The sequence below is a fragment of the Miscanthus floridulus genome, chromosome 14 (genome assembly GCF_019320115.1).
Source record: "Miscanthus floridulus cultivar M001 chromosome 14, ASM1932011v1, whole genome shotgun sequence".
In the NCBI taxonomy this organism is placed as follows: Eukaryota; Viridiplantae; Streptophyta; class Magnoliopsida; order Poales; family Poaceae; genus Miscanthus; species Miscanthus floridulus.
In genome coordinates, this window is record NC_089593.1 from 91,681,723 (window position 1) to 91,707,219 (window position 25,497).

Consider the following 25,497-nt stretch of genomic DNA (forward strand, 5'->3'; position numbering starts at 1 on the left):
AAGATGCAGCAGCCCAGTTACATCCACGTGAAGGCATCAACCCACTGTCTCCTTATTCATTTTTGCGATGGCATCTAAACCATGAATCCACTTTACACCTATATATAAAACCCAGCAACCGTCCATTCAGCTACACGTCTATTTTATTCATTCCACCCATCTTTGACCATGAACCCATGTAATCCAAACAAAAAATAAAAATAAGAAAACTAAAAATTGACTAATCTAAAGCATAGAGAGCATGTTTGGTTCATACCCGAGTATTGCCACACTTTAAATTTTATCCAAGGTGTGGCTAACAATTTGTTTGACACAGATGTGAGAAGAATGTCATGTGGGCCATATACGTTAAGAAGTATGGCAAGCCATAATTGTTGCGAAGAAACCAACGTTAGCCTAAGAAACTGCAGCGCGCCTTAACTTGCGGTATAGCACATTTATGACATTAACCATACACTGCCGAACGATGCTCCATTGTCCAATATATTCACGAGATGCAGCAAAAGCCTGCAAACAGAAACATTATTTTGGCAATAAAAACAGACCCTACCAGAGCCAGTATCCCCTAAATCTAATTGTCCCCGTCTTCACTCTGTAGAGTAATATGTTTATTTGTTGTGTACATGCATGCTGAGGGTTTAGCTTTGATGTCTCTTATGTGTTGCTATGGATTACGCCAGGTTCTTCCCAACAAGATTGCTATGGTCCCGTTCGGCTTACCCCATATTCAGCTTGTTCGGCTTATTTTTTCAGCCGAAACAGTGTTTTTCTCTCACAACAATTCAGCCAGAACAGAGTTTTTCAGCTAGTTTCAGCCAAGATTCAAACCAGCGAACGAGATGTGTTTTCTTTTAGTAGTTCTCAATTGTTTTTGTGTCCTTGTTCCTTCTTACACAAGGCAACCTGATGAAAGCTGCTAAGGCTAAACTGGCTTACGCACGCCAGGTGAGAGATTCATGTCTTCTGCCGCTGCCCAAGGAACGGTTGTTGCCACCGTTGTTGCTCATCGAAGGTGGCTTCTTGCCGAGGAAAACATCGGTGAGCACCGCCTTGGACTGCAGCGAGGCCCTCAGAATCTCCAAACCCTGTAAATGCATTTGCATCCAACAGTGAGTGAAACTGATCGATCAGTACATATGCACGGAACGCTACTGCACACTGCAGTCACCTCCTTGTAGCCGATGTGCACGGTCCTCTCCTGGAGCGTCCCGAGGTCCCTGACGGCGCAGGCGTTGAGCAGCGAGATGCTGGACACGTTCGACATCGGCGAGATCACCAGGTCGTCCGTCACCGTGTACGTCACGGCGCCCTTCACGAACCCTCTCCTCGCCGGCTCAGCTGGCGGTACCGGCGGCTTCTCCGGCGGCGACCCGACGAACTTGGGGTCCTCGGACATCTGGTTCCCGCAGTTGGGGCAGCGCGTGCCTTGCACCTCCGTTACGTACGCGCCGCAGCTGGAGTAGCTGTAGGAGTTGGGGCACACGTAGAACTTCTTCGGGGCCGGGGCCGGGGCCGGCGTGGGCTCCGGCGGCACGCGGAAGAGGAGGCAGCTGCTGGGCCCCGCCGCCGCGGGGCACAACGGGGTGGCGCAGAGGACGTCGTCCTTGATGCCGGGCGGGCCCGGGTGCACGTAGGTGTCGTCGAGCCTCTCGGCGCTGCCGTAGAGGTTGCCCATGCAGCCGGCCATGGACTCCTTCCCCAGCAGCGCGCCGGCCGGCATGGCCAGCAGGGAGAACAGGAAGTCCACCGTGTCCTTGCCGGCCTCCGCGAACACCACGCGCCGGCTGGATTCCACCAGCAACTTCATGGTCAGCGCGGTGGTGCTCGGCGTGTTTGTGCTGCCGGCGGCGGCTGCCATCTTGGACGGTTGGACCTCGATGACTAGCTACTTTGTCTGGCTACCACCAATTTATAAGCCGATTCCATCTCTTGGTGGAATGGAATAATAATCATCGCTTATTGATCTGGATAGAATTGATGTGGGCACCATGCGCCACTAGGCCTTGTCACTGCATTTTGCAATGGAATGGTATTCTCTGTCTTTCCTCCGAATAAAGGTACACAGCCTCACGTGCAATGGAATGGTATTCCCTGACTTATCTCTGAATAAAGTAGCACATATCCTCATGTGCCATAGAATTAGAGATATGAAGGCACGCCATCTAGGTGGCCTCCCAGGGTATCCACGTATGTTCCATTTAGTTGGTGTGTTAGATAGAAATTCCACGACTTAGACGAAGCGCGTCATAACCAGTCTTCCTCCATGCATTCGGCAGTGGATAGATGAAGCAAGTGAACGCATTCAATGAAGTAGATGAAAAATTGAATGACCATACATGTAAAGACAATATAAACTGTAGGTGTAATTGCATACAAAAAGTTACTACGATAGGGGAATTTACATCATTATGCTTTCACGTGTCCTTTACATTAAAAAAAGTTACTATGACAGGAGGAATTTACATCACATGTGCCTTCTCCTTTTACATTAATGAATTTACTATCAATAGATACTAGGCAGTAAATTTCCATGCATGCATGAGTGCCTCCCTAAGCTATCCAAAAATTCACTGAGTAAATTTGAAAGCACTAGACATCTTCACCTGTGCAGGATGGGTCGAAAGTATGTGGACACATTTAATGCCTCCCCTCCATGCTACCATCAGATAAAAACAAGTCGGGCAGGTGGATACATTTAATGTCTCTCCTCCTTATCATCAGATAAAAATAATTCACCGACCATGCAGGAACATTTGTACTTACACATGCATCCATGCATCTAAGAGACGGCTTGGGTTTTGTGCACGTTGCTCCCGAGGTGGTCGGTGGTTGGGGTTGGTTGCCATTAATACGACTACCATACTTGCATCTGCACCCATGCATGCAGAGGCGCCCGTTCCTCCTCCAACTCTTGCCTATATAAGCATGTGCCATCCATTGCTTGATCGTACCCCTCCCAGCCCCAGTGTCTCCATGTGTCCTCCTTGTAGTTCATATACGAGGAATCAGTAGCTATGGCCTTAGGGGCATCCGCAGTGGTGAGTCGACCCATCTCAGAGATATATGAAGGCATGCCATCAAGGCGGCCTCAGAGAGTGTCCACGTAGCCTCTATTGTCTCCTCCATATATGATTTATTTCTAGCGGTCCAGATGACAGCTCCTCTAGCTTAGCGCCACGCATGTCGTCCACCTCAAGACACTACTACAAAAACCCTTTGTAGGGGCGGTTTGCCCAGCCGCCCCTATGCAAGGGTCTCTACAAATCATGCATTTGTAGGGGCGGTTTTCAGGCCGCCCCTACAAATCGATTTGTAGGGGCGGCTGGTGATTGAACCGCCCCTACAAATCGATTTATAGGGGCGGTTCGTATGACTAGCCGCCCCTACAAATCTATTTGTAGGGGCGGCTTGTATTACCAGCTGCCCCTACAAATCGATTTGTAGGGACGGCTGTAGTACCAGCCGCCCCTACAAACAGGTATTTGTAGGGGCGGTTCAATCTAGACCCGCCCCTACAGTACGTTTTCCCGCAAAAAAAATTCAAATTTACAATTCAAGATCGCGTTGTCGAACGTCCCATGACCAACGTTCCGAACCTTGTTCGCGTTGCCGAACACCCCGCGACCAACATTCCGAACCGCGTTCGCGTTGCCGAACGCCCCGCGACCAACGTTCCGAACCGCGATCGCGTTGCCGAATGCCCCGCGACCAGCGTTCGCATTGTCGAACGCCCCGCGACTATAAGCACAAGAGTATTCTATAAACTACAATTACAAGTCCAATTCACAAGAATATATACAATCCATCATTAAATATATAAATTCCATACACATTGTTATCAACGTCCTAGAGCTAGCCTTTCAGTCTCACGAAGGTGTTGGTACTGAGGATTTGTACCTAACTCAGACTCTCGGTCATGGTAGGCGCCTCTGACGTGTACAATCTGGTCCAATATGAAGTTGCAAAGGTCGCCGATGAGCTCTAAGAGTTGGTCATCCTTGTATGGGTCTCTTTTCATTCTTTTCTCTTCTCTCCACTACAAGAGAACAAGTTTTGGTTTAGTATTTCATACCATTTATTAAGTTTTTATACTACGGGTGAAGGGGTTCAAACTTACCCTTAAGGGGTGTCTCCTGTAGCCACCAGTGTTACGCATTATAGAATATATATAGTATCCACAATGTACACTCCCAGGCTTCTGCTTGGGGCACTGTGTTTTGCATATGAAAATGTTAAGTAATGCTTTTGACAGCCATGTAACAGAGTACTGAAGAAGTAAGTTACACTTACCGCACATAGTGTTTTTATAGCCAGCTTTTCCTTCCTTGCTGGATCATGCCTTCCATGATGATTAGTGACATAGAACCTAAATGCCCTGTTCGAATTGTTTTAGCAAATACAACTTGTTAGTATCCAAAAGTGAACGTTACAAGTATGTATACAAATATATAAGCTAATGAGGATTGTCGATATGTATATGCCTTGAGAATCGATATGAAGTCTTTGTATGTCACCGTGTCCTTATCTAATGAATCAAAGACCCATGCCATGCTCCTCCCGACATCGACGGCTATACAAATCCAGTGGTTGCTGCATAGATTTAATCATAGAACTAGATAAGCTCTTTTGCATAGAATAAAATATATCGAACAAAGCTTTAAGTATAGAGTTGAGCTTACTCGAAGTTGTATGGTAGCCATATAGTAGAGTGTTGTTGCAGATTTTTGAAAGCCAGGGCAATGTATGCCGCCACCTTAAGTGATTCTTCCCTTAGTTTCGCCGTACGGATGTGCTCTTTCTCCCGAAGGGTCTTTGCAGCAGCTAGCTCTTTGGCATCCAGTGTCCACCATTTAGGGTAATAAAAATTTGTTTGGGCTATAGCTTGAGGGTCCACATACCCAGCTTTCACACTTGGCATTTGTTTGACAATGTGCACTTGCATTCTACAAATCACGGCGTGGGTTAGTTACAACAAAATTCAAAGATTACATTCATATTATATCGGGAGGATAAGGACTTACAGGCAACACGTGCGAATTAGATTCATCTCCATTTCTCCCAGGTGAAAGCATGTTTGCATGTCATTGAAGTCAAAGACAATTTTCTCGGCTGGGCTTCCAAATGTGCCGGTGGGGAAGCATGCTTGTATGATATCTATGCTCGTTGGGAGAACACGCAAGTACCAATCATGGAACCTTCTCATTCCAAGTGGTAGGCGCTGGATGTCCCGATTTGGTAGGAAGGGCTTGCCTCTTTCATATGTTTTAGGGCAATCCTTTGAACATTTGATGGCATCAACATTTGGATACTGCTTTGCAATTTGGTGGAGTTTGCTAGTGATGGCCTCCTCAGAACCCCGTGATGGGACTTTTTTAACTTGGTTCTCAAGCTTGAACTGGTCATGGGAATACCACTTGGACACCGATGAGACGTCTTTGATCGGAACATAAATTGGCCTTATGGTGATTGGATGCTTCTTTCGAAGTTCCCATTCAGGCACGTCCTCATCTTCTTGTGCTGCAGCTTCTTCAGGAGGCACTCGTTGTTCATGTATCGGCTGTGCTTGTTGAGAAGACGTGGTATCTCATGATGCACTTTCTCGGTACGAGCTGGAGAAGGTTGTGGCATCTCATCAGGCACATGCTCGCTAGGAGGCGGGGAAGAATGTGACATCTTAGGAATGTGGGGGTCACGAGACGGTGAAAATATCTCCCCGACCTCAACAACTCGCTCTAAATTTGGGAGAGGGGCGGCGGCGAAGAAGTAGTCAATATAATGTCCTGTTTGTGCCAGAGGATGAACTGCCCCATAACGTCTCCGAGTAACACCAGCCCCTCGAGAGTTGCGTAGTCTATCCTCCACTGCATGAACTCAGGCTTCACTGTATGCACCTCGACCCTAGTGTAGTCCGGTGGTATCTTATTATTGTGGTGTAAGCCACCGGGAGTATGTGCCACACCCGTTGCCACCTCCATCACAGTGTTCTGTTGGCTGCTGAGAAACACCAAGGTGCAACTAGTTGGTTACCGTATGCGATCGACTGGGGTTGTGGTTGCAGTGGAACCTTGGCTGCTAGGAACTTTCGAAGGGCTACCAACTAATGCCAGTTCTCCCGGCGACATCACTAATATCCGTGGCTCCGTAGACAGTCCTTGCTCCTCCAGAGCCTTCGCAACTAGAGCCTTCACTTGGAGCTCAAGACTAGTCTCCCGGTCTCAGTCATGTTTCTTGTACATGTGCCTGTCCTCTTCAAATCCTTGCTTCCATGTCGTCCTTTTCCCTAGCCCCCTGGTGCGACCTGTGTGCTCCTTGTTTTCCAAGCCAAGGCTAAGCTCGTCCCTCTCTCTGGAAGGATTGAATGAGCCCTTCTCCTTGTCTTCAGCATATTTCAGTATCCTTGATACCGCCTCTTGGGTCTCCGGCTTATCAAACTTAAGATTACTGCCAGATGATTCTGTACTCCTCGTATATATCCAGTTCCTTGAGTGTACCTTCAAATTCATCACATCGATATTCCTAGCAGCTGTGGCCTCTTCGTCCATCTTCCTAAACTGCTCTTTCTTGGCATAGTAGCCACCGAGGCCTATATGATGGTGGTGTTTGTTCCTCTTCACCAGCTCGGTGTTACGGGCACTGAGCTCCAATGCCTCTAGTGAAGTCTTCTGAGCCACGATCTCCTCCCATTGACTAGGAGTTATTTTGCCGAACTCGTTGAAGGGAGTTAACCCCTTTTGGATATACTTTGTGTTGAGCTCTGACCTCCAACGTCGGAATGACTCTCCCATCATCCTGATAGCATTTTTTACCAATTTGTGCTTACCCTCCGAAAATCTAAAATTGACCTTCAGCTGCCTATCCCATAGTGCATTCTTTGTGTTCTCTGGTACCTCTTTCCAGTTAGGGATTGCTGGGTTCAATTTATCTCTTACTAGGGCCCCGATCGCATTACAGAATTTTCCTCTTAATTCCTTTGGCTCAAGGATCTCCCCTACTGGCCCGACCTCCGTTATCACATAGCATGGCTTATTTGGATATAGATTTCCTTTTCTATCCCCTCGTTTCCTCTTAGGCTTGGTAGTCGAGGTTGTGTCTTGAGTTTGTGGAGCAGAGGCATCGTGATCCGTCTCTATGGCTGTTGCCTCTGCTCTCCTTTCCTCTACTCGGTCTTGTCCAGCGAGATGTCACGGACGTCGACGTCGTCTTTTTCGAGTTTCAGGAGAGACCTGTATATATGACTGGTCAAAGTGTTAGTAGAGGTAACACAGCCAAAGCTTTAGCAAAATTTACAAGCTAAGGCTTTTTTCCTACCTCCTCGTTTGGGTCAAAATCCTTGTCTAAATCTTCCTCCGTTGGCCTCCTTCTAGCTTCACGTGGGAAAGGATCCTCGGGACTTTCATATCCCTCTTCTGAGTCATCATCATCATCATCCTCTTCTTCTTCGCCTTCAGCAGCCTCTCCTTCGGGGCCTTCCTCCTCGTCACACTGCTTCTGAGTAAGCATCACTTCTAAATCCTTTTCTACCTTGTTATCGAACTATTCCTGAGTAAGCTGGTCCTCTAGTGCTTGCTCCTCAAGGGTTGGCTGCTCATCAGGCTCAGGGCATTGGGCTGCACTGTCTGGTGTCCACGACATTATTTTGCGCTTTGTTCTAATAGATGCAAGAAAGTGTGCTTTAGGTACGCGAGATGGTCTATAAACCAAAGTAGTCCTATAAAATAACAATATATAAAAAAACAAGTAGTAGCAGTAGTAGAGGCCTCAGAAACATGTCAATCATCATTTGATCATGAACTTGGAGCATCAAGGCATCATAACAGAGAAGAGAGGGGAAGGTAATGTATGGGCAGCTGCTAATGATGCCAAGTTCCTTACAAGTTCTTGATCATTAGCTCATATTCCATATAATGTATGGACTTGGACAATTTCATCATCGGCAAAACAAAGGAGAGGAGAGGGGAGATTTGGCAAAAAAAAGCAGGTGCTGCTTCCAAAACATAGAGGATAGGAAAGATGGCAACAAATAGAGGAGAGGGGAGATTTGGCAAAAAAAAAAGCAGGTGCTGCTTCCCAGAAAAAGCAACTTGACAATATAAGAACATCATATGCTTAATAAGTTTCGAACTTGATAAGCAGATCGGACAATCAGAAGTAGTAGACAGTAGTACTAGGGAAGTAGTAGAAGTAGTAAAAAAAGCAACAGCTACTTAGGAGAGGAGAGTAGAGTGGAGTAGAGGAGAGTAGTAGTAGAAGAGGAGTACAGAGAAGACAACAAGTACAGAGAAGATTAGTAGGGCGGCTGGTAATGATGCCAAGTTTCTCACAAGTTCTTGATCATCAGCTCATATTCCATATAATGTATGGACTTAGACAATTTCATCATCGGCAAAACAAAGGAGATGAGAGGAGAGGGGAGAGTTGGCAAAATAGGCAGCAGCTGTTTACCAAACATAGAGGATAGGAAAGGTGGCCAAGAAAAGCATATGAAGCCATAGAAGCATTTGCTCAGTGAGTAGAATAGATAGAAGAGCAACCAGCAGGAGCCATAGAAGAGAGAAGAGAGTAGATAGTAGAGCACCAACAACATTAGGCAAAATTTAGTTAAGACTAGTATCTAATATCCAGTGATAGAGCAACAAATAGAGTAGTAGTAGTAGAATTCAGTTAGAATTCAGTTTGGAGTAGTAGTAGAAATTGAAAACTCAGTTAGAATTCTTTGACATCACAGATCAGAACACTAAATCAAGTGTAAGCCGAGAAAATAGTAGTAGTATGAAAAGGAAACTAACAGTAACTTCACAAAAGCATATCTAGAGTTCTATTCCTCCAACAAACATGATCCTTAACATTCTAGAAAGATTATTAAGTTATCTAAAACTTCCTTATTATCATCTCAAGAGGATACAATAGATAACAAGACCAAACATCATGTACCAGCAAATCTGTTCAGATTTGGACAGATCTTGACATTAACTTTAAACACTCGTATCTAGAGTTCTAGACCATGAAAAGGTGTGTTCTTTAACATTTTAAAAAGCTTAAGAAAAGCACTACAACTCTTTTAGTTTCATCAAGAGGTGATTCATAGGTTATCTGCTAAACTGAAAGTTAACTAGAACTGAGCATTTGGACAACAACAATCCAGTCAAAATAAATCATAGCCAGAGTTGTAGACCATGGTAAATTATGTACTTAACCAATTTGGAAAGCTTAGGAAAAGCACTAGAACTACATAGTGTGCAACAAGAGCTAGTTTTGATGTTAACATGGTAGAAATACAAAAAATTGCAGAACTATATAGCACACGGTGAAAACCTGACAGTGACATCAAAAAAATCATATCTCCCAAAAATGGACAGCTCTATATGTATCTAGGACCAGAACAACTAGGATTAATGAGCTAATGAGCTGTTGCAAATGGCAGGAAACGAGTACAAGCACTTAAGACGGAGAAAAGCAGCAAGACAAGTACTCAAGTAGGATAGCTAAAATAAATCAAATGCAGTTCTTAATAAACAAGTTTGTTCTTTAGCTTCATCCATGTGCCACATCTTCTGCAAATGGGAAATAATACTATTAAGAATGTATAGAAACATCATTGCAAAGTGCCTTAGGTCTCAATTAATAACCCAAGTTCTCATCAAAGCTACTAATCAGTCCACAGATACCAACAGGAAATAGTGCTAATTAGACAGGGAGGATGCACTGAGGGGGTGTACTGATTATTAGCTAGCAAAATTGTAGACAACAATCGTAAGTAAGGTGCGGCTGCCGCACCTAAGGGTGCTCCTCCTGCACCTAAAAATCTAACATCATTGACCTAAGGCACTTTGCTCAGTGTGAATCAAAATGGGCATGAACATCATGTATAGTTCCCATTACTCTAGGCACTTTGCTCAGTGTGTAAAATCGAAATAGCCATCATCATGTCCAAGATAAGCATTAACAACTTCTACAATTGGAAGCCTATTTCAATTTTGAGCAGCAAGTAGCAAGCAGCAAGCAGAGCGGAGCAGTGGTGGATCCAAATTGGGGCATCCAATTGTACAAGCATGCCCAGTTGTACAAGCAAACCAATTTGCAGTATTGCATATATGTCGACAATGCACATATAACTGAGCACTGGTGGATCGGAGTGCTGGAGCAGTGAGCAGCATTCAACGAGCAGAGTAGTGGTGGATCCAAACCTATCATTTGTAGGGGGAGCTGTGGAGGAGCATGGACGCCGGTGGAGGAGCGCCGACACCGGTGGAGGACCACCGATGCCGGGCAGCACTGGCAACTTGCCCGCCCGTCGGTGGAGGTGCGCACACGCCAAACCCTAACGTGGATGGCGAAGAGCTCGGGGGAGGGAGCGAGGATGCTAGGGGGAGGAGCATGGACGGCAAAGAGCTCAGGCACTGAGGCGCTCACCTAGGGAGGGAGCACCAGGGGTGGATCAAGATGAGGCGGCGGTGGCGTGTTGGCTGGCCGGGGAAGGGAGCGAGGACGGCAGGGGAGAAGCGCGTTGACGGCGGAGAGCTCAGGCATCGGGGCGCTCGTAGGGTGAGGGAGCACCGCGGTCGCTCACCGGGGGAGGGAGCACCGGGCGCAGATCGAGATGGGGCGGCGGCGCGTGTCGGCCGGCTGGGGCTGTAACCCTAGCCATCGTGGTAGCTCGGGGATGTCGCGCTGTGGCCCAGGGGTGCAGAGAGGGGTCACCGGCGTTTGGAGAGGTCCGGGAGGGTGCAGCGGTGACGCGGGGCAGGGGGCCAGGTGCGGGACACCGGGGGCCGGGTGTGGGCGGGCGCGGGCGTGGGGCAGCTTGACGGCGTCGAAGGATGAAGACAGTGCCCAGATAGTCTGACTCCCGTGCGCCCTCTTATTTATACTTGGGACTATTTGTAGGGGCGGTTTCTGATCCAGCCGCCCCTACAAATTCATTTGTAGGGGCAGTTTCTGATCCAGCCGCCCCTACAAATGCATTTGTAGGGGCGGTTCCTGATCCAGCCGCCCCAACAAATAGTTTCTATTTTTTAAATTATAAATTCTATATTATTTTATCATAAAAACACAAATTAATATAAAAAATTATGTATATGCACAAATATAATATTTTGTATTATTCTATATATGAATAAATATATATATATAAACAATTGTAGTCAAAACAATATAAAAAAACAAAAAAAACAAAAATTAAAAATTTGAATTTTAAAACTTCGACTATAATTTTATGACATTAAATAAAATAAAATGAAAATGTTGTAAACATAAAAGTTGTATAACTCATCGACATGTACAACTTTTATTTTGGTCATCTTGTCATGTGACTTTGTTTGAACGATTCAAATTTTGAAATTTAAATAATTTCAACTTGAAACAATATTTTGAAAGAGTAAATGATTTCAGATGAAAAACTCATGAATACCAAAGTTGTAGAACTCATCAATATGTACAACTTTTATTTTGATCATATTTTCATTTGACCAAATTTGAATAGTTGAAATTTTGAATTTTAATAATTGGCAACTTCAAACAAGATTTGCAACTTCAAATAGAGTCATCTGGATGTTGCAAAGGATAGTCTCACACACATGCATAAATGTAGTCTCACACACATACAAAAATATGTAGTCTTACACACATACATAAATATATAGTCTCACACGCATCCATAAATGAAGTCTTACAAACACACATTTACATAAACAGTCCACGTTAAACAACTAGCTAGCCCGCTGTAACGACTTTCCCCTTGACACCTTTTCAATCCCATGGCAATATGTCTTTGGGGTGGTTCTTTTCCACAACACTGATCTTCTTAGGAAAGTCTATGAATAGCGGCATCTCATCGTAGTTATTGTAAGCTTCAACATCGTCCACGCCATCAACTCCAATAATGTGCTGTTTCCCGGAGGTAACCACGTGCTTTGTCTTCTTCTTTGGGGGAAGGTTACTTTGTGGGTCAGACATATAGAAAACTTGTGCGACATGTGAAGCGAGCACCCAAGGGTCATCTTGGTAGCCTAGATTCTCAAGGTCCATGACTCTTAATCCGATCTCATTCAGTTGGTGTTGTTTGATCCAGCGGCATCGAAACAAGGCCACCGTTATATCCCTTCCATAGTCAAGTTCCCATATCTCTTCAATGATGCCGAAGTATTAGATCTTTCACCCTAATCCATCGAGAGCCTCTATTCGAACGCCGCTATTTTGGTTCACATATTTACTATCCTTTGCGTGGGTATAGTACGTATACCCATTGATGTCATAATCATTCCAAGATGTCACTTGTCTCGATGGCCCCTCCGCCAACCTACTGATAGTAATAGAGTCTATCGTTTCTCCAGGCGGTATGTTTTGGTCCTTCAACCATGTAGTTAGTCATTGCTTGTGTTGTTTCATGACCCAATCATCCGAACGGCCATTTCTCTCCGCCATAATGATAGCCAAGTGTTCATCAATATACGGTTGCATCAGTTGTGTACTCTACAAGACACTGTAATGCGCCCGACTCACCTCTTTGTAATCATGGTCGATGAACACTTTTCTACCACTGGTGCCCTTCCCAGCCAGCCTACCCTTGTGACGAGAATCAGATTTACCAATCCCTTTCTATACTTTTAGGTACTCTTGACAACACTCGACAACTTCTTCAGTACTGTAACCCTCTATCATGGAGCCCTCTGGGTATGCTCGATTATGCACGTATCGACTTAGAACCGACATGAACCGCTTGTAGGACCACATTTCATGCAAGTAGCAAGGGTCAGGCGCCTATATTTGATGAACCATGTGAATCATGAGATATGGCATTATATCAAAAAAAGCAGGAGGTAAACACATCTCCAGTTGGTTTTGTGTCTCCACCACAAATTCATGTAGGTCACTTAGCTCTTCCTTGCCAATCGTCTTTTGTGAGATCTTCAAAAAGAAGTAGCACATGCGGGTGATGGCCATTTTCAAGAACTCTGACTTTATAGCCCTAATTGCAATAGGTAGAAACACTGTCAGCATCACATGGCAATCGTGAGCCTTGCAGTGTGTTATTGACAAGTCCTTCATCGACACTAGCTTCTTCACATTTTCTGAAAACCCAGTCAGGACTTTGATCCCCCTCAGGAAAGTGCATATAGCTCTCTTCTCATCTGGTGTTAGGTTGAAGCACGCCGTGGGCAGAGTGTATTTTCCATTAGCCTTAGGTACTGGGTGAAGCTATGGCATCACGTTTAGCTGCACGATGTCTTTCCGTGCTTTTAGACCATCCTTTGACTTGCCTGTGTCCATCAAGGTAGCAATGAGACTCTCAAAGACATTCTTCTGCACGTGCATAGCATCAATGGCATGGGAGACCTCCAAGTCTGGACAATAAGGCAGATACTGAAAGAAGATCAATTGTTCCTTAAAAGGTATGCCTTCGACAGGAGGTGTGCTTCTATCTCTATTCGTCCCATCTGGATTCTTCTTTCCATAGATGACGCGTATGTTTTTTGCCATTCTGTACACGTGTTCTTCGTTATGACGTCTCTCTGGAGGGGGTTCAATCTCCAGGGCGTTGTCATAAAAATCTAAAGAATAATTTGCTACGGTACTTGTGACTTGTCTTTAAGAAACGTCGGTTCCTTAGGTAAACTATCTTCTTGGATCCATCCAGGTACACCCATGTAGTACCATCCAAGCAAACCAAGCATCCCATCTTCCCTTTGATCTGTCTAGACAAAGCAAACAACGCGGGGTAATCATTGGTAGTAACAAATATTATTGCTCTACATATGAAGTCCTCCTTTTGGAATGCATCGTACATCTACTCCCCATGCCTCCATAGTCTCTCCATTTCTTGCATCAAAGGTTCGAGGAACACGTATATATCAATGCCTGGTTGTTTAGGGCCAGAAATAAGAATAGTGAGGAGATGGTACTTTCTCTTCTGACACAACCATGTTGGGATGTTGTACATGGTCAAGATCACTGGCCATGTGCTGTGGTCGCTCATCCTCTCATTGAAGGGATTCATTCCATCGGTGCTCAAGCCAAACCGTACATTCCTTGGGTCATCGCTGAATTCTTTGTGCTTCTCATCAAACCTTTGCCACTGACTACAATCAGCCGGGTGTGCAATCTTATCATCATCCACCTTGCGCTCATCATCCCACCATGTCATGAGTGCGGCTTCTTTAGGGTTTAGGAAGATACGTCTCAAGCGGTCGGTCACTGGCAGGTACCACATTACCAAGGCAGGAATTCTTCTCTGCTTTGCATCGTTGCCTAATGGAGTGTCCTCTAGGGGCTGAGATTCTTGTACCACCTTTTTTGTACCCTTCTTATTCCTCTTTTTCCCCATGGAGGCTTCATCCCCACCGTAAAGGTCATTGTTCTTGTACCAGTTGGTCCCACACCGGGGACATTTATCAAGTGACTTGAACGTTTCGCCATGAAAAAGTATACAGTGGTTGGGGCATGCATGGATTTTTTTCAACCCCCATTGTCAATGGACTTATGACCTTCTTCGTTTGGTATGTGTTGGTGGGAACTGAGTTTGGTTGTGGCAGCACCCATGACAGGAGATGCAATAGATCATTGAAACTACAGTCTAACCAGCCGTACTTAGCCTTCCGGATGAGCAGCTCAAGCACAAAACATAGCAATGTCCAATGTGTTGGACAACCCTTTTCAACACCATACATAGTCTTCTTCGATGCTTTTGTCACCCTTTCCAAATTTTCTAGACCTTTTGGGCTATTTAGTAAAATCTCTGGTCCAAGGGCTTGAATCATGTCCTCCAAATCATCTTCATCCCCGACACGTGCTCCACCATCATTATTGGCACCACCTTCGTCATTACCATCCCAACCACCAGCATCACCACCTTGTTCATTGCCAAACTCGAAATCCATTCGTGCATCAAGCTCTGCTGAATATTGGGACATGGATTCTATGGTTTCGTCGTCGTATTCCTCCTCATCCTCGTCGTTAACAATAACCGTTTTGCCATGATGAATCCACACTGTGTAGTCCTCAACAAATCCTCGCATAATCAAATGTGATCTGATGATAGTCACATCTGTCCATGCCATACGGTTCTTGTAATCTTTACATGGGCAAATAATTGTATCCTTATTCTCTTTTAATGTCGTTGCATGCTTCTTTGCGGCTTCAATAAATTTATCCACCTCTTCACGGAAACCTGCCTTGAACCTTAACGAACCATACATCCAAGAGTTCTTGTACTCCATCTTTTACAACAACAACAAAACAAACATTCAAGGACTACTTATTCAGATATATATAAAAATAAAACAAATTAATAATTACTTGAGAATAATTGTATATACTTCAGATATATATGAATATAAATCTAATATAATTACATGAAGCATACAAACACACCATGGTAAAGGAAAATTAATTAATGGCCCATTTATCCATAAATAATTAAAATACATATTTATTGATTACAATAAATAATTTCAAAGACAACAATTAGCAACAATTATACTTTACCCAATATCTTTCATACAAACCCTAGTCCAATTTCATCAAACATAAATTTACAAAAATGAAATTAATAAAAAAACCAAACCCTAGATCTAGATCCACGTGCACATGAAACATCCATAAAACTAACTAATTGTTCACTAAAATCAAGAAACATGGACCAAATAAGGGTGTGATCTTGTTCCCCTCCCTAATTTACCCTAGTACATTTAAAACTTGGGTCTAATTTGCTTCATAAATACCTCAAGCACCATAGAACAGAGGAAAAAACAAAACTCTAATTACTCACTAACCAACCATTAAAACTTCAAAAAAAAAGTATGGAATGACATTTTCTTACCTTCTACAACCTCTCCACCAAAGGATTTGAGACCAAAACCTTCCCCTTAGTAGAGCAATTTTTGGGAGGTGCCCAAGGCCTCCCCACCTTTCTTTCACGTGTTGGAGTGAGTGACCCGAAGAGGAAGAAGGTGCTGCATCTGTTTTATATGGGGGGCATTTGTAGGGGCGGCTGGTGATTGAGCTGCCCCTACAAATCGAAGCTATAAATACGGGGCCATTTGTAGGGGCGGCTCAATCACCAGCCGCCCCTACAAATACCATTTCCAGGGACGGCTGGTGATTGAGCTGTCCCTACAAATCAGACCCCATTTGTAGGGGCCGCTCGTAATACCAGCCGCCCCTACAAAAAAATCGAACCATTGCTAAAAATCATTTTTTACGTAGTGAGAGTCTGGCAAGCATGCTCTATCGCTTCAAGGGGCCCACCATTTATTCTACCCAAGGCATTTATTCTACCAACCAAGAAAGCATTGACACTATACCTCTATTGGACGCATGCAAACTTGAAATAGGCACACACGCATGCATGCATTACAGCATTAGCACATACATTTAATTCCCATGCGCTCATGTCTTTGTCTTTCGAGTAATATCTCATGTGTGGCTGTGTCATTTGAGTAGTAATTTTTATGGTTGCATCCACATACATGATAATAAGTAATACTCCGTATGTGTTAAACTATGTGTGCCCAATTAAGTTAACTCTAGCTCTCACTATTTGTTGGGATAGTTACGGTAATGTGTATGGGTGACTGGCCCATTAGTATAGATACTCTACCTTTTTTAGTGTATGGTGTAGTTACTCTACCGTTTTTTTAGCATAGTCACTCTACCTTTTTTGAAAGGTAATTACTGTACCTTAGTCTAACCAGTGCATTAGGAATTTAGATTAGTTGATTCGATGCCAACAAAGTCTCTTTAGTAGATTAATCTTACTTGCTCCTTGTATTAGGCATGTTATTGATTTCGTTCTTTGTGTTAATACATGATGTTTTGGGTTGTTGTACGCCTGGTTAACTTAATTAACCAAACCTCATTTGTATGGCTGCAGTGATTAAAGGCATGCATGCATACTTGAGTGAGAGTGCGCATATGCATGCAGTCGCATGTGCATGTGCATGCATGCATGCCTGCTGGAAACAGATGCTCATTATTGCAGCGAAGCGAGTACTCCCTCCTCGGTACTCAAAAATAAAGTTGTTTTGGACAAGGCTTGGATCTAGGAATATAAATCATGAATAACTTTTAAGTTGTTGAGTTTAGAAATGTGAATGCCATATAAATAGATTTATCTTCAAAAATACTTTCATAAAAATATACATATATCACGTTTTGATAAATATTTTTATAAAAATAAGGAGTCAAAGTAATACTTTGTAGACCGTGTCGCTATCCAAAACAACTTTATTTTTGAGTATGGAGTGAGTAGTTGAGACTGTTGGCATTAATGAGCTTCTTGCACCCAGCAATTGCAATAGACTGAAGTGTCTGTTGCACCTAGATATAGATAATTTTTTACCCATACAATGATGGTAAGAGGGACAAATTTGTTCGTAGCAAAAAAAACTAATTGAATAAAATATGTCGTAAGTAAGTCACCCGCAGAGAAGCACGGGCAGGACAAATTTGTTCGTATAAATAAAAAAGAAATTCAAACAAAATATGCCATAAATACGTCACCCACGGCGAAGCGCGGGCACAAGTGGCTATTAATATACAATGTGTTGCGACGTCAAATCATAGTATTATTATCTCTATTTTAGAATGTACAACATTGTTGACTTTTGTACAGATCGAAAAGTCAACAATGTGTTGTACCACCTGCCGATGGTGAGGAGATGCTGATCTTGCGTATGTAGCTAACAAAAAGTCTAGAAATGTACTCTTCCGCTTGAAGCAACTGATACCTGTGTACAGATCGAAAAGGAGGCTTCAAACTTGATAGTAAAAATAAAAGAGGTTAACAAACACCGCATTTTACCGAGAAAAGTTTTTTGTGGACCAAACTTTCATTAAGCAACAATAATATTATTAGCACTATCAAGGACAAATGACAATGGCAAGGAAATACTTATAGTACATATGTATTTACCAAAAGGTTTAGGAACTGGGTCTGTGTCCTTGAAAGAGTTAAAAGGAACTAACAATCAGAGTCTTGTATTGTTAAATGGTGCGGAAGATACTATGAAGCAATCATGGATGGAAAAACTATTACTTGCTACGGAAGGAGTCAGGGAACAACTAATTGTAGGGAGATGATGTGAAAAGGCAGCTGGTGGAAAGCAATCAGCCTAGGAAAATATTGAAGGATATACATTATTGAATTGAGTATGGTGCCCATACATAAGTGGAGAAAAAAAAGCAACCTACTGGAAATGCATAAGAAAATATTTTGACAATTCACAGAACCTCTTAACATTCTCTACCTCTCCCAAGGGTACTGAAACACTCTGTATTGAAATTGACTAACATTAAGGTTAGAAATATACTCCTATGAATATCATAATATTCCTCTTGTCATATCATCTGGACTGTAATATTTAATATGTTGTTAGTCATAGCATCTCCAGACGATGCATATACATGAAACAGTTTTGCCCTCACCAATTGAACTCATACATATACGTATTAGAGAAGAGGAACACTAACATCACCTTTCTTCTATGAAGCTAGGAATTTTATTATGCCATCATCACCAAGCAACACAAATAATGTGCATCTATTGTTGCAAACATCGAGATACTGAATACACATACATGAACATTATTAAATTTCTAGCAGCACTAAGCAGTGGCACCCGGTGTTTTGTTGCATTTCTGTATATTCATCCCTAAGGAAAATAGTGTAAGCCACAAACAATGTAACACGGCAATAACTTGGAATCAGCTGTGGAGCCTGATGGGTTGCATGCCTGAACTTGCAAAACACGACATGAAAAACACACACATGTTCACATGAGGCTCGATAAAAATAAATTTTTCGTTTGTACAGCAGGTCCACATGGACATCAATCGAAATAGGCTGTCAGTAGATATAATAATTTACAGGTTAAGAAATGGTGGGTAAAGCACTTTATAGGCTAATGTTACCTTCACATCATGATGCATCTTGGACGCCAATGCTGCGGTCTGTTTGATTGAGATGAGGAACCATGTATGTTTTATAGCCCTGCATCACAACAACAGAAACCACCTTTGGCAGCTTTGTGCAAGGTCATGTCAATATAGCATCTTTAATTATCCATGAAGATAACGAAATCAACCGAATGCAAGGAAATAACTCAACTTATTTGTAGAACTTTACCCACCTATGCAGACATTCCAATTTGTGAGACTGAGACATACAAATTGCGTCATCCCATCAGTAGAGGAAGAAAATAGGGAACTTAAAAGCAGTAAACGTATTCCCAAGGAGCGATACTGTTGACACAAAAATGTGACAATGCATGCAACACACAGCAAGCCGGAAAGATCTATTTGGAGTAAGCCCGGAGATTCGCTTAGCATCAAACACAGGATTGGTCGGTTTCGAGACCGAAGGCGTGCCAGTCAATTTGACCCTGTAATTATCAAGGAGAGAATAATCAGTAGTTTAAGGTGGAATATGTCGGTGTTGCACCAGACAGTTCCAATACGTGGCCAGATAGCTGATGTATAAGGCTATCGACTAAAGAGTCGATATCCAGCATGTCCATGAGTAAAAATATATTGAAATAGAAGCAATCGGCCATTGTGGAATGATGATAGCATGAGGATAATGAACCATATTCATAGATCATGATGATTTAATAAAGGCTAATCAACCAAAAACAAGTAGAATTGTAAAAGCCTTTGGTAACCGATGTTCATAGATCTAGCATGGAAGCGTAATCTATCGGCTAAAATAGCCGATCCAGGTAAAAAAATGATTATAGCATGTGAGCAATTAACTGTCTATTAGTATAAATGAATCTACAAACACTCTAAATCTAATCTGTTACCATCAACAGTGAGGTTCGACCAGATCGATACAACTATGATAATGATAACAAACTAAAGCCAAAAAATCCATAAAACCATCTATATATTGACAGGTTCATGAAAAACATGCTATACGTGTGAAAGCACGGGCGAATCAGCTAAAATAGCCGATGCATGCATAGCAAACAAACAGAGTACATATCTCGATCATGAACAAAACATTAATCGATAATCTCTAATCTAAAGTCTTACCAGTGAGGTTCGACCGGATCGATGCAGCTATGATAGTGTCATTAGATTAGATCATTAACTAGTGAGTTTATTCAAGATTGAAACATGTCTTTGGATGCATACTATGTTTGACTGGAATAGAGATAAAATAGTCGATCTAGCAGAATTAAGCCATTGATTATAAGATTTGAAGCATGATCAGATTAGAGGACGACCAATTAAGATGATATGATGCCGATCTATCTCTATCTCAATCGGGTGATTTTGTTATGATTAATAGAACATTAATTATAGCAAAATCGGTAACTGGTGAATCAACCAAAAATAGTAAGGAAAATCTTACTAATCTTAGCAGATTCGATAACTGGTGATATTGTATTAAACAAGTTATTTAACACAAGATCGATAACTTTGATCTATATTATGATTTGTAAGAGATCAATCAGCTGATGCAGCCTTACAAATTACGACACAGATCGATAACTAACTTATATTATAACCCGTAAGAGATCAATCAGCTGACAGACAAGTCAGAGGTCAATCAGTTGATGTAGCCCTGCTTGTTGAAGAACTCGCCGAGATCTACATTACTTCTACTCCTAAGAGTAGGCGTGAAGCCAAAAAAGTAAAGACTGATTTTGATTGATTGTGGATATCAATTACAATTTGCGGTGACCCTTTATTTATAGGGTTGCTGGACTTTGCGTACAAAAATACAACTCATACAAGGATGTCACGTATCTAACTTGCAAGGCGATCTGAATATAATATTCCTATTCTCATTCTGGATGCTTGCCGTACTTTATTTTTCTTTCTCTTCCTTGCACGTGAATTGTTTCAAGCTTCACGTATATACGAAGATATGTCATTTAAATTTCCTTGCGCAGCCCGACTAAATAATATTAAAAACACTTCCTTTCCTAAATATTTATGCCAGACTCTTCCTTTCCTATCTCCTTCTTGCTTCCTTTTCTATCCGGCCAGCTTGTCACGACTTTAGCCAAAACCATCGCGACCATATCTCTTTTAGAGCCTCTCTTGTTTATTTTGATCAACTTTGTTTACACGTGCAGGCCTTCACTTTCTTGTAGAAATCTATTTTATTTGGCCATGCATCGGCCAAACAAAAGCACGTAGCTAGCTGCAGCACAAATACATTGCACGGCCCTGCGCGCATATAGAAATACATGTATGGCAAACCTTCATAATTCCATCGGCAAGCTCCGATAGATATTCTTTTTCTGTTATAAATTCTCCACCGCTTGCCGAATAAAACATGTGCTCGTTATTCATTCAGAATTCCATTTGGGAGCACCTCCAATAGACGTGTCTGAATACTCGACCAACATAATCTCTTTCTATTAGTTTCCAAATCATAGTCATGCATCCTGGAATCTGCTGTCTTTAACTTATTATTCATCAAATTGTCGGCTTTCTTCTGTAGACTTTATTGGCAACAAAATTACCAAGTTTTGGTGTCAACACTGACTTTGTTTTTGAAGTTCGTAAATGAACTTATGCTGTCCATGAGCTCAAATTTAGGAAGGAATGCTGTGAGACCCTGAAACGAAGTTGGCCTAAATCTCAGCCTTGAGCAGAAGTACAAACTAACACAACCGGTGACCATTTGATACATTAATAGTATAAGGGGTAGGGAAAACACTGCCTTGCCTCAATTCCTGTGAGTAGCCCCCGCCCCCCCCCCCCCCCCCCCCCCCCCCCCCCTGTTCCAGCCTAAATTTCCACATCAATTGGCTCGGCAAGTCGCAGTATTTGTCTGACAAAAATGAACACGCACCAATCACTTCATCAGCACCTATACTATCTGAATAACTAATGTGTGAAGGGAGAACAAACGCACTCAATCTGCCTGGCGCGGTGGAACGTGAGGCGCTGAAAGAGCCGCTCCGCCGACAGCAGTGTCCGCCCGCTAAGTGTCCGTCGAAGCAATATCATTGCGACACAGATAAAAGACTCAATCATATAACTGGTTGGCCCGAGGACTCTCTGCACAGGTGAGCAATCCCTCTGCTCACCAGCACTCTCACACACTCACACTAGGCTAGAGGTCGAAGAAGAGGTGAGCACGGCGTACACACACGAGCTCCAGCGTTGGCTGGACTCTGCTTCCTGGATGTGGTGAACGGAACTGCTGAACAACTATTGCTATGCTAGCTGATATATACAACTCTAACTGTACCTTGCCAGGTACAAGGGTAGTTGGCAAGTACTCCAACCCCTCAACTACTTCTATCTAATCCTAGTACACAGACATGTCATATTGCCATGCTGCTACAGTGACTAGATGTGACAGCAGGGCTGACTTCTGTGCTAACCCCCGTTGCACGGGTACAAAGATGGGGAGCAGCAGATTATTTCTAACAATTCTTCCTCTAATCCTGCTGCTAACCCGATGCCTTGATCTCCACCATGCCAATCATCTTCTTCAGCTCAAAGAACCAAAGCCGTCTGAGTGACTTGGTGAGGATGTCAGCGAGTTGCCAACCAGTTTCGACGAACTCGATGACGATCTGCGCTCCATCGATACAGTCCCTGAGAAAGTGGAACTTGATGTCGATGTGCTTGCTCTGGTCGTGGAGGACCGGATTCTTGGCGAGGGCGATGGCAGGCTGCTTGTCCACCAACAGTGCTAGTGGACGAGCTTCCTCGCCGGTCAGCTCGCCCAGCAGCCGGCGCAGCCACACAGCTTGGCACGCCACTGTGGCCACCGTCACGTACTCCGCCTCGCACGTAGACAGTGCCACCAGCTTCTGCTTCAGCGACAGCCATGAAATTGGGGCCGACCCAAGGAAGTCGAGCACGCCAGAGGTGCTCCGCCGTCTGTCGATGTCGCCCGCCATGTCTGCATCGCTAAAGACCGTGAGCCACAGCCCACTTCCGCCGCTAGTCTTGGGGAAGATGATCCCCTGATCCATCGTTCCCTTGACGTAGCGCAACAGTCACTTCACCGTGGCCCAATGATCCTCTCGGGGATCCTCCATGAAACGGCTGACATAGCCCATGATGAACGCAATGTCCGGCCTCGTATGGACTAGGTAGTGCAGTCCACCAACGATGCTCCGGTAGAGTGTTGCATCTACCTTCGCCGTGGTGCTGGCCTTTGTCAGCTTTAGCCGCTCCTCCATCGGAGTTACGCATGGCTTGCAATCCGCCATGCCGCTCTTTTCCAACAGCTTCACCGCATACATGCTCTGACTGAGCGTGAGCGCCTCCTTCCCCTATTTCACCTCGAGGCTGAGGTAGTAAGAGAGCGCGCCAAGATTGCTCATTCGAAAACGAGCCGACATCTTGCTCTTGAAGCTATCGATGTCCTCCGCACGCGCGCCAGTGACGATCAAGTCATCCACATACACGCTAATGATGAGTTCCTCCTTCCCCCGTCACCGCGTGTAGAGTGCATGCTCTGTTGCGCAGCGCGTGAACCCAAGCGCGCCCATCGTGGCATCAAGCTTGGCGTTCCATGCCCGCGGGGCCTGCCGTAGCCCGTAGAGCGCCTTGCGCAGTCAGAGCACCTTGTGCTCTGCTTCCTTGACGGCGAATCCCGAAGCTTGCCTAACGAAGACTGTCTCCGTCAGCTCGCCATTGAGGAAGGACGATTTTACATTCAGGTGATGGACGCGCCAGTCCTTTGCCACTGCTAGAGCCAGCAGCAGTCAGATAGACTCCATACACGCCACCAGTGCAAAGACTTTCTTGAAGTCGATGCCCTCACGCTGGACGAAGCCACGGGCGATGAGACACGCCTTGTGCTTGACGATTGCGCCGCGCTTGTCCCACTTCACCTTGTACACCCACTTCAGCCTAATCGGATGGCATACTAGAGGCGGATTGATGATCTCCCAAGTCTCGTTCTACACGATCGCCTTCATATGCTCCAGCATCGCTTGTCACCAATTAGCGTCGCGCTTGGCCAGCGCGAACGTGGGTGGCTCCTCTGCACTGACAAGAAGCAGCTCTGGATCATCGAGCAGCCGACTCGCCAGGCCCGAGGCCCCTACATTGCCGACGATGTTATCCAACCTGCGAAATCGCACCTCCTCGCCATCGTGGAAGGCATCCATGAACTCGCTGATGTCGCTTGGAGGAGAGGTGAACTCGATCGGTGTCGATGAAGGAGTCCCCTGTTCTGCCGGAGTGGTCGGCACTATTGCTGGAGTGGTTAGCACCGCTGCTAGACCACTTGGCACCACTCCTGGAGCGCTCGGCACCGCTGTAGGACCGCTCGGCACCACTCCTAGAGCTCTCAGCACCACTATAGGACTGCTCAGCACCACTCTTGGAGTGCTCAGCACCACTCCTAGAGTGCTCGACATCACTTCTGGAGTGGTCAGATCCACTGCTGGAGTAATTGGCTCTACTGCTGGAGTGGTCGGCACCTCCTCTCTAGCGTCTCCACCACCATGGATGACTAAGTGCTCGACGATGAAGGTGCTGCTGAAGCTGCCAGCTTCCCCCATGCTAGACCCTCCCAGTCCTAGACCGCCTTCTCATCGAACACGATGTCGCATGAGACAACCACCTTGCCTCCTCATGGGTCGTAGAGCCAATACGCCTTGGAGCCCTCCTCATAGCCCAGGAGCACCATCGGTGTGCTCCTGTCTTCTAGCTTGGTAAGGAACGACTTTGTCTTCTTGACGTGGCCGATGCAACCGAACGTCCTGAGGAAAGTGACACACTTGGGTTGCGCCCGTACCATGCTTTGAACAGCGTCACGCCCTTCATGGCCTTTGTGGGCGCGTGGTTGAGGATGAACATAGCCGTGGTCATCGCCTTACCCCAGAATTGTGTCGGCATGCTCTTGGCCTTCATCATGGATCGAGCCATGCCAACCAATGTCTGGTTCTGCTACTTTACCATGCCATTCTGCTGCAGCGAGTATAGCGTGGTGTGGTGTCGCACCACACCCTGATCCACGCAGTACACGGCGAACTCCACCAAAGTGAATTTGTCGCCATGATCTATCCCCAGCATGCGTAGCTTCTTCTAGGACTCTACCTCTGCCCGCGCCTAGAACCTCTTGATCACATTCGCCGCCTCGTCCTTGCTCGTCAGGAGTTGCAGCCACATATAGCAACTGCAATCATCCATGAGCAGAAGGAAATACCGCTGCCCACCATGTGTGGCCGGCATGATTGGCACGTAGAGGTTGCTGTGGATGAGCTCAAGGGCATCCGCCATGCGATACTTGGCCACCTTTGGGAACGGCAACATCCTCTTCACGGCCATGCAGCTGTCACATAGCTCCCCTGCGTGCTCGATGTAGGGCAGCCCTCGGACCATCTTCTCCAGCCGACCGAGTGCATCGAAGCTGAGATGTCCAAACTGGGCATGCCACAACCATGGCTCCTCGGTGTGCCGCACTGCTAGGCACACCGGCTGCTCCACCTTCAAATTGAGCAGGTACAATCGATTATAGGAGCATTTTACCCTGGTGAGAAGATGCCGCTCCCGATCATGGATCTTAAAGATC

The 25,497-nt window shown here is 44.7% G+C and overlaps 1 protein-coding gene across 1 annotated transcript; it reads right to left on the bottom strand.

Moving 5' to 3' along the window:
* Positions 1-844: 844 nt before the first annotated feature.
* LOC136504834 (uncharacterized) lies at positions 845-1,880 on the bottom strand. The gene is made up of 2 exons (XM_066499864.1): positions 1,169-1,880; positions 845-1,085 (listed from the first exon to the last, which is right to left on the bottom strand). Exons 1-2 carry the CDS (start codon positions 1,856-1,858, stop codon positions 933-935), a joined length of 843 nt encoding a protein of 280 aa, XP_066355961.1. The 5' UTR covers positions 1,859-1,880; the 3' UTR covers positions 845-932.
* Between the last annotated feature and the right edge of the window lie 23,617 nt (positions 1,881-25,497).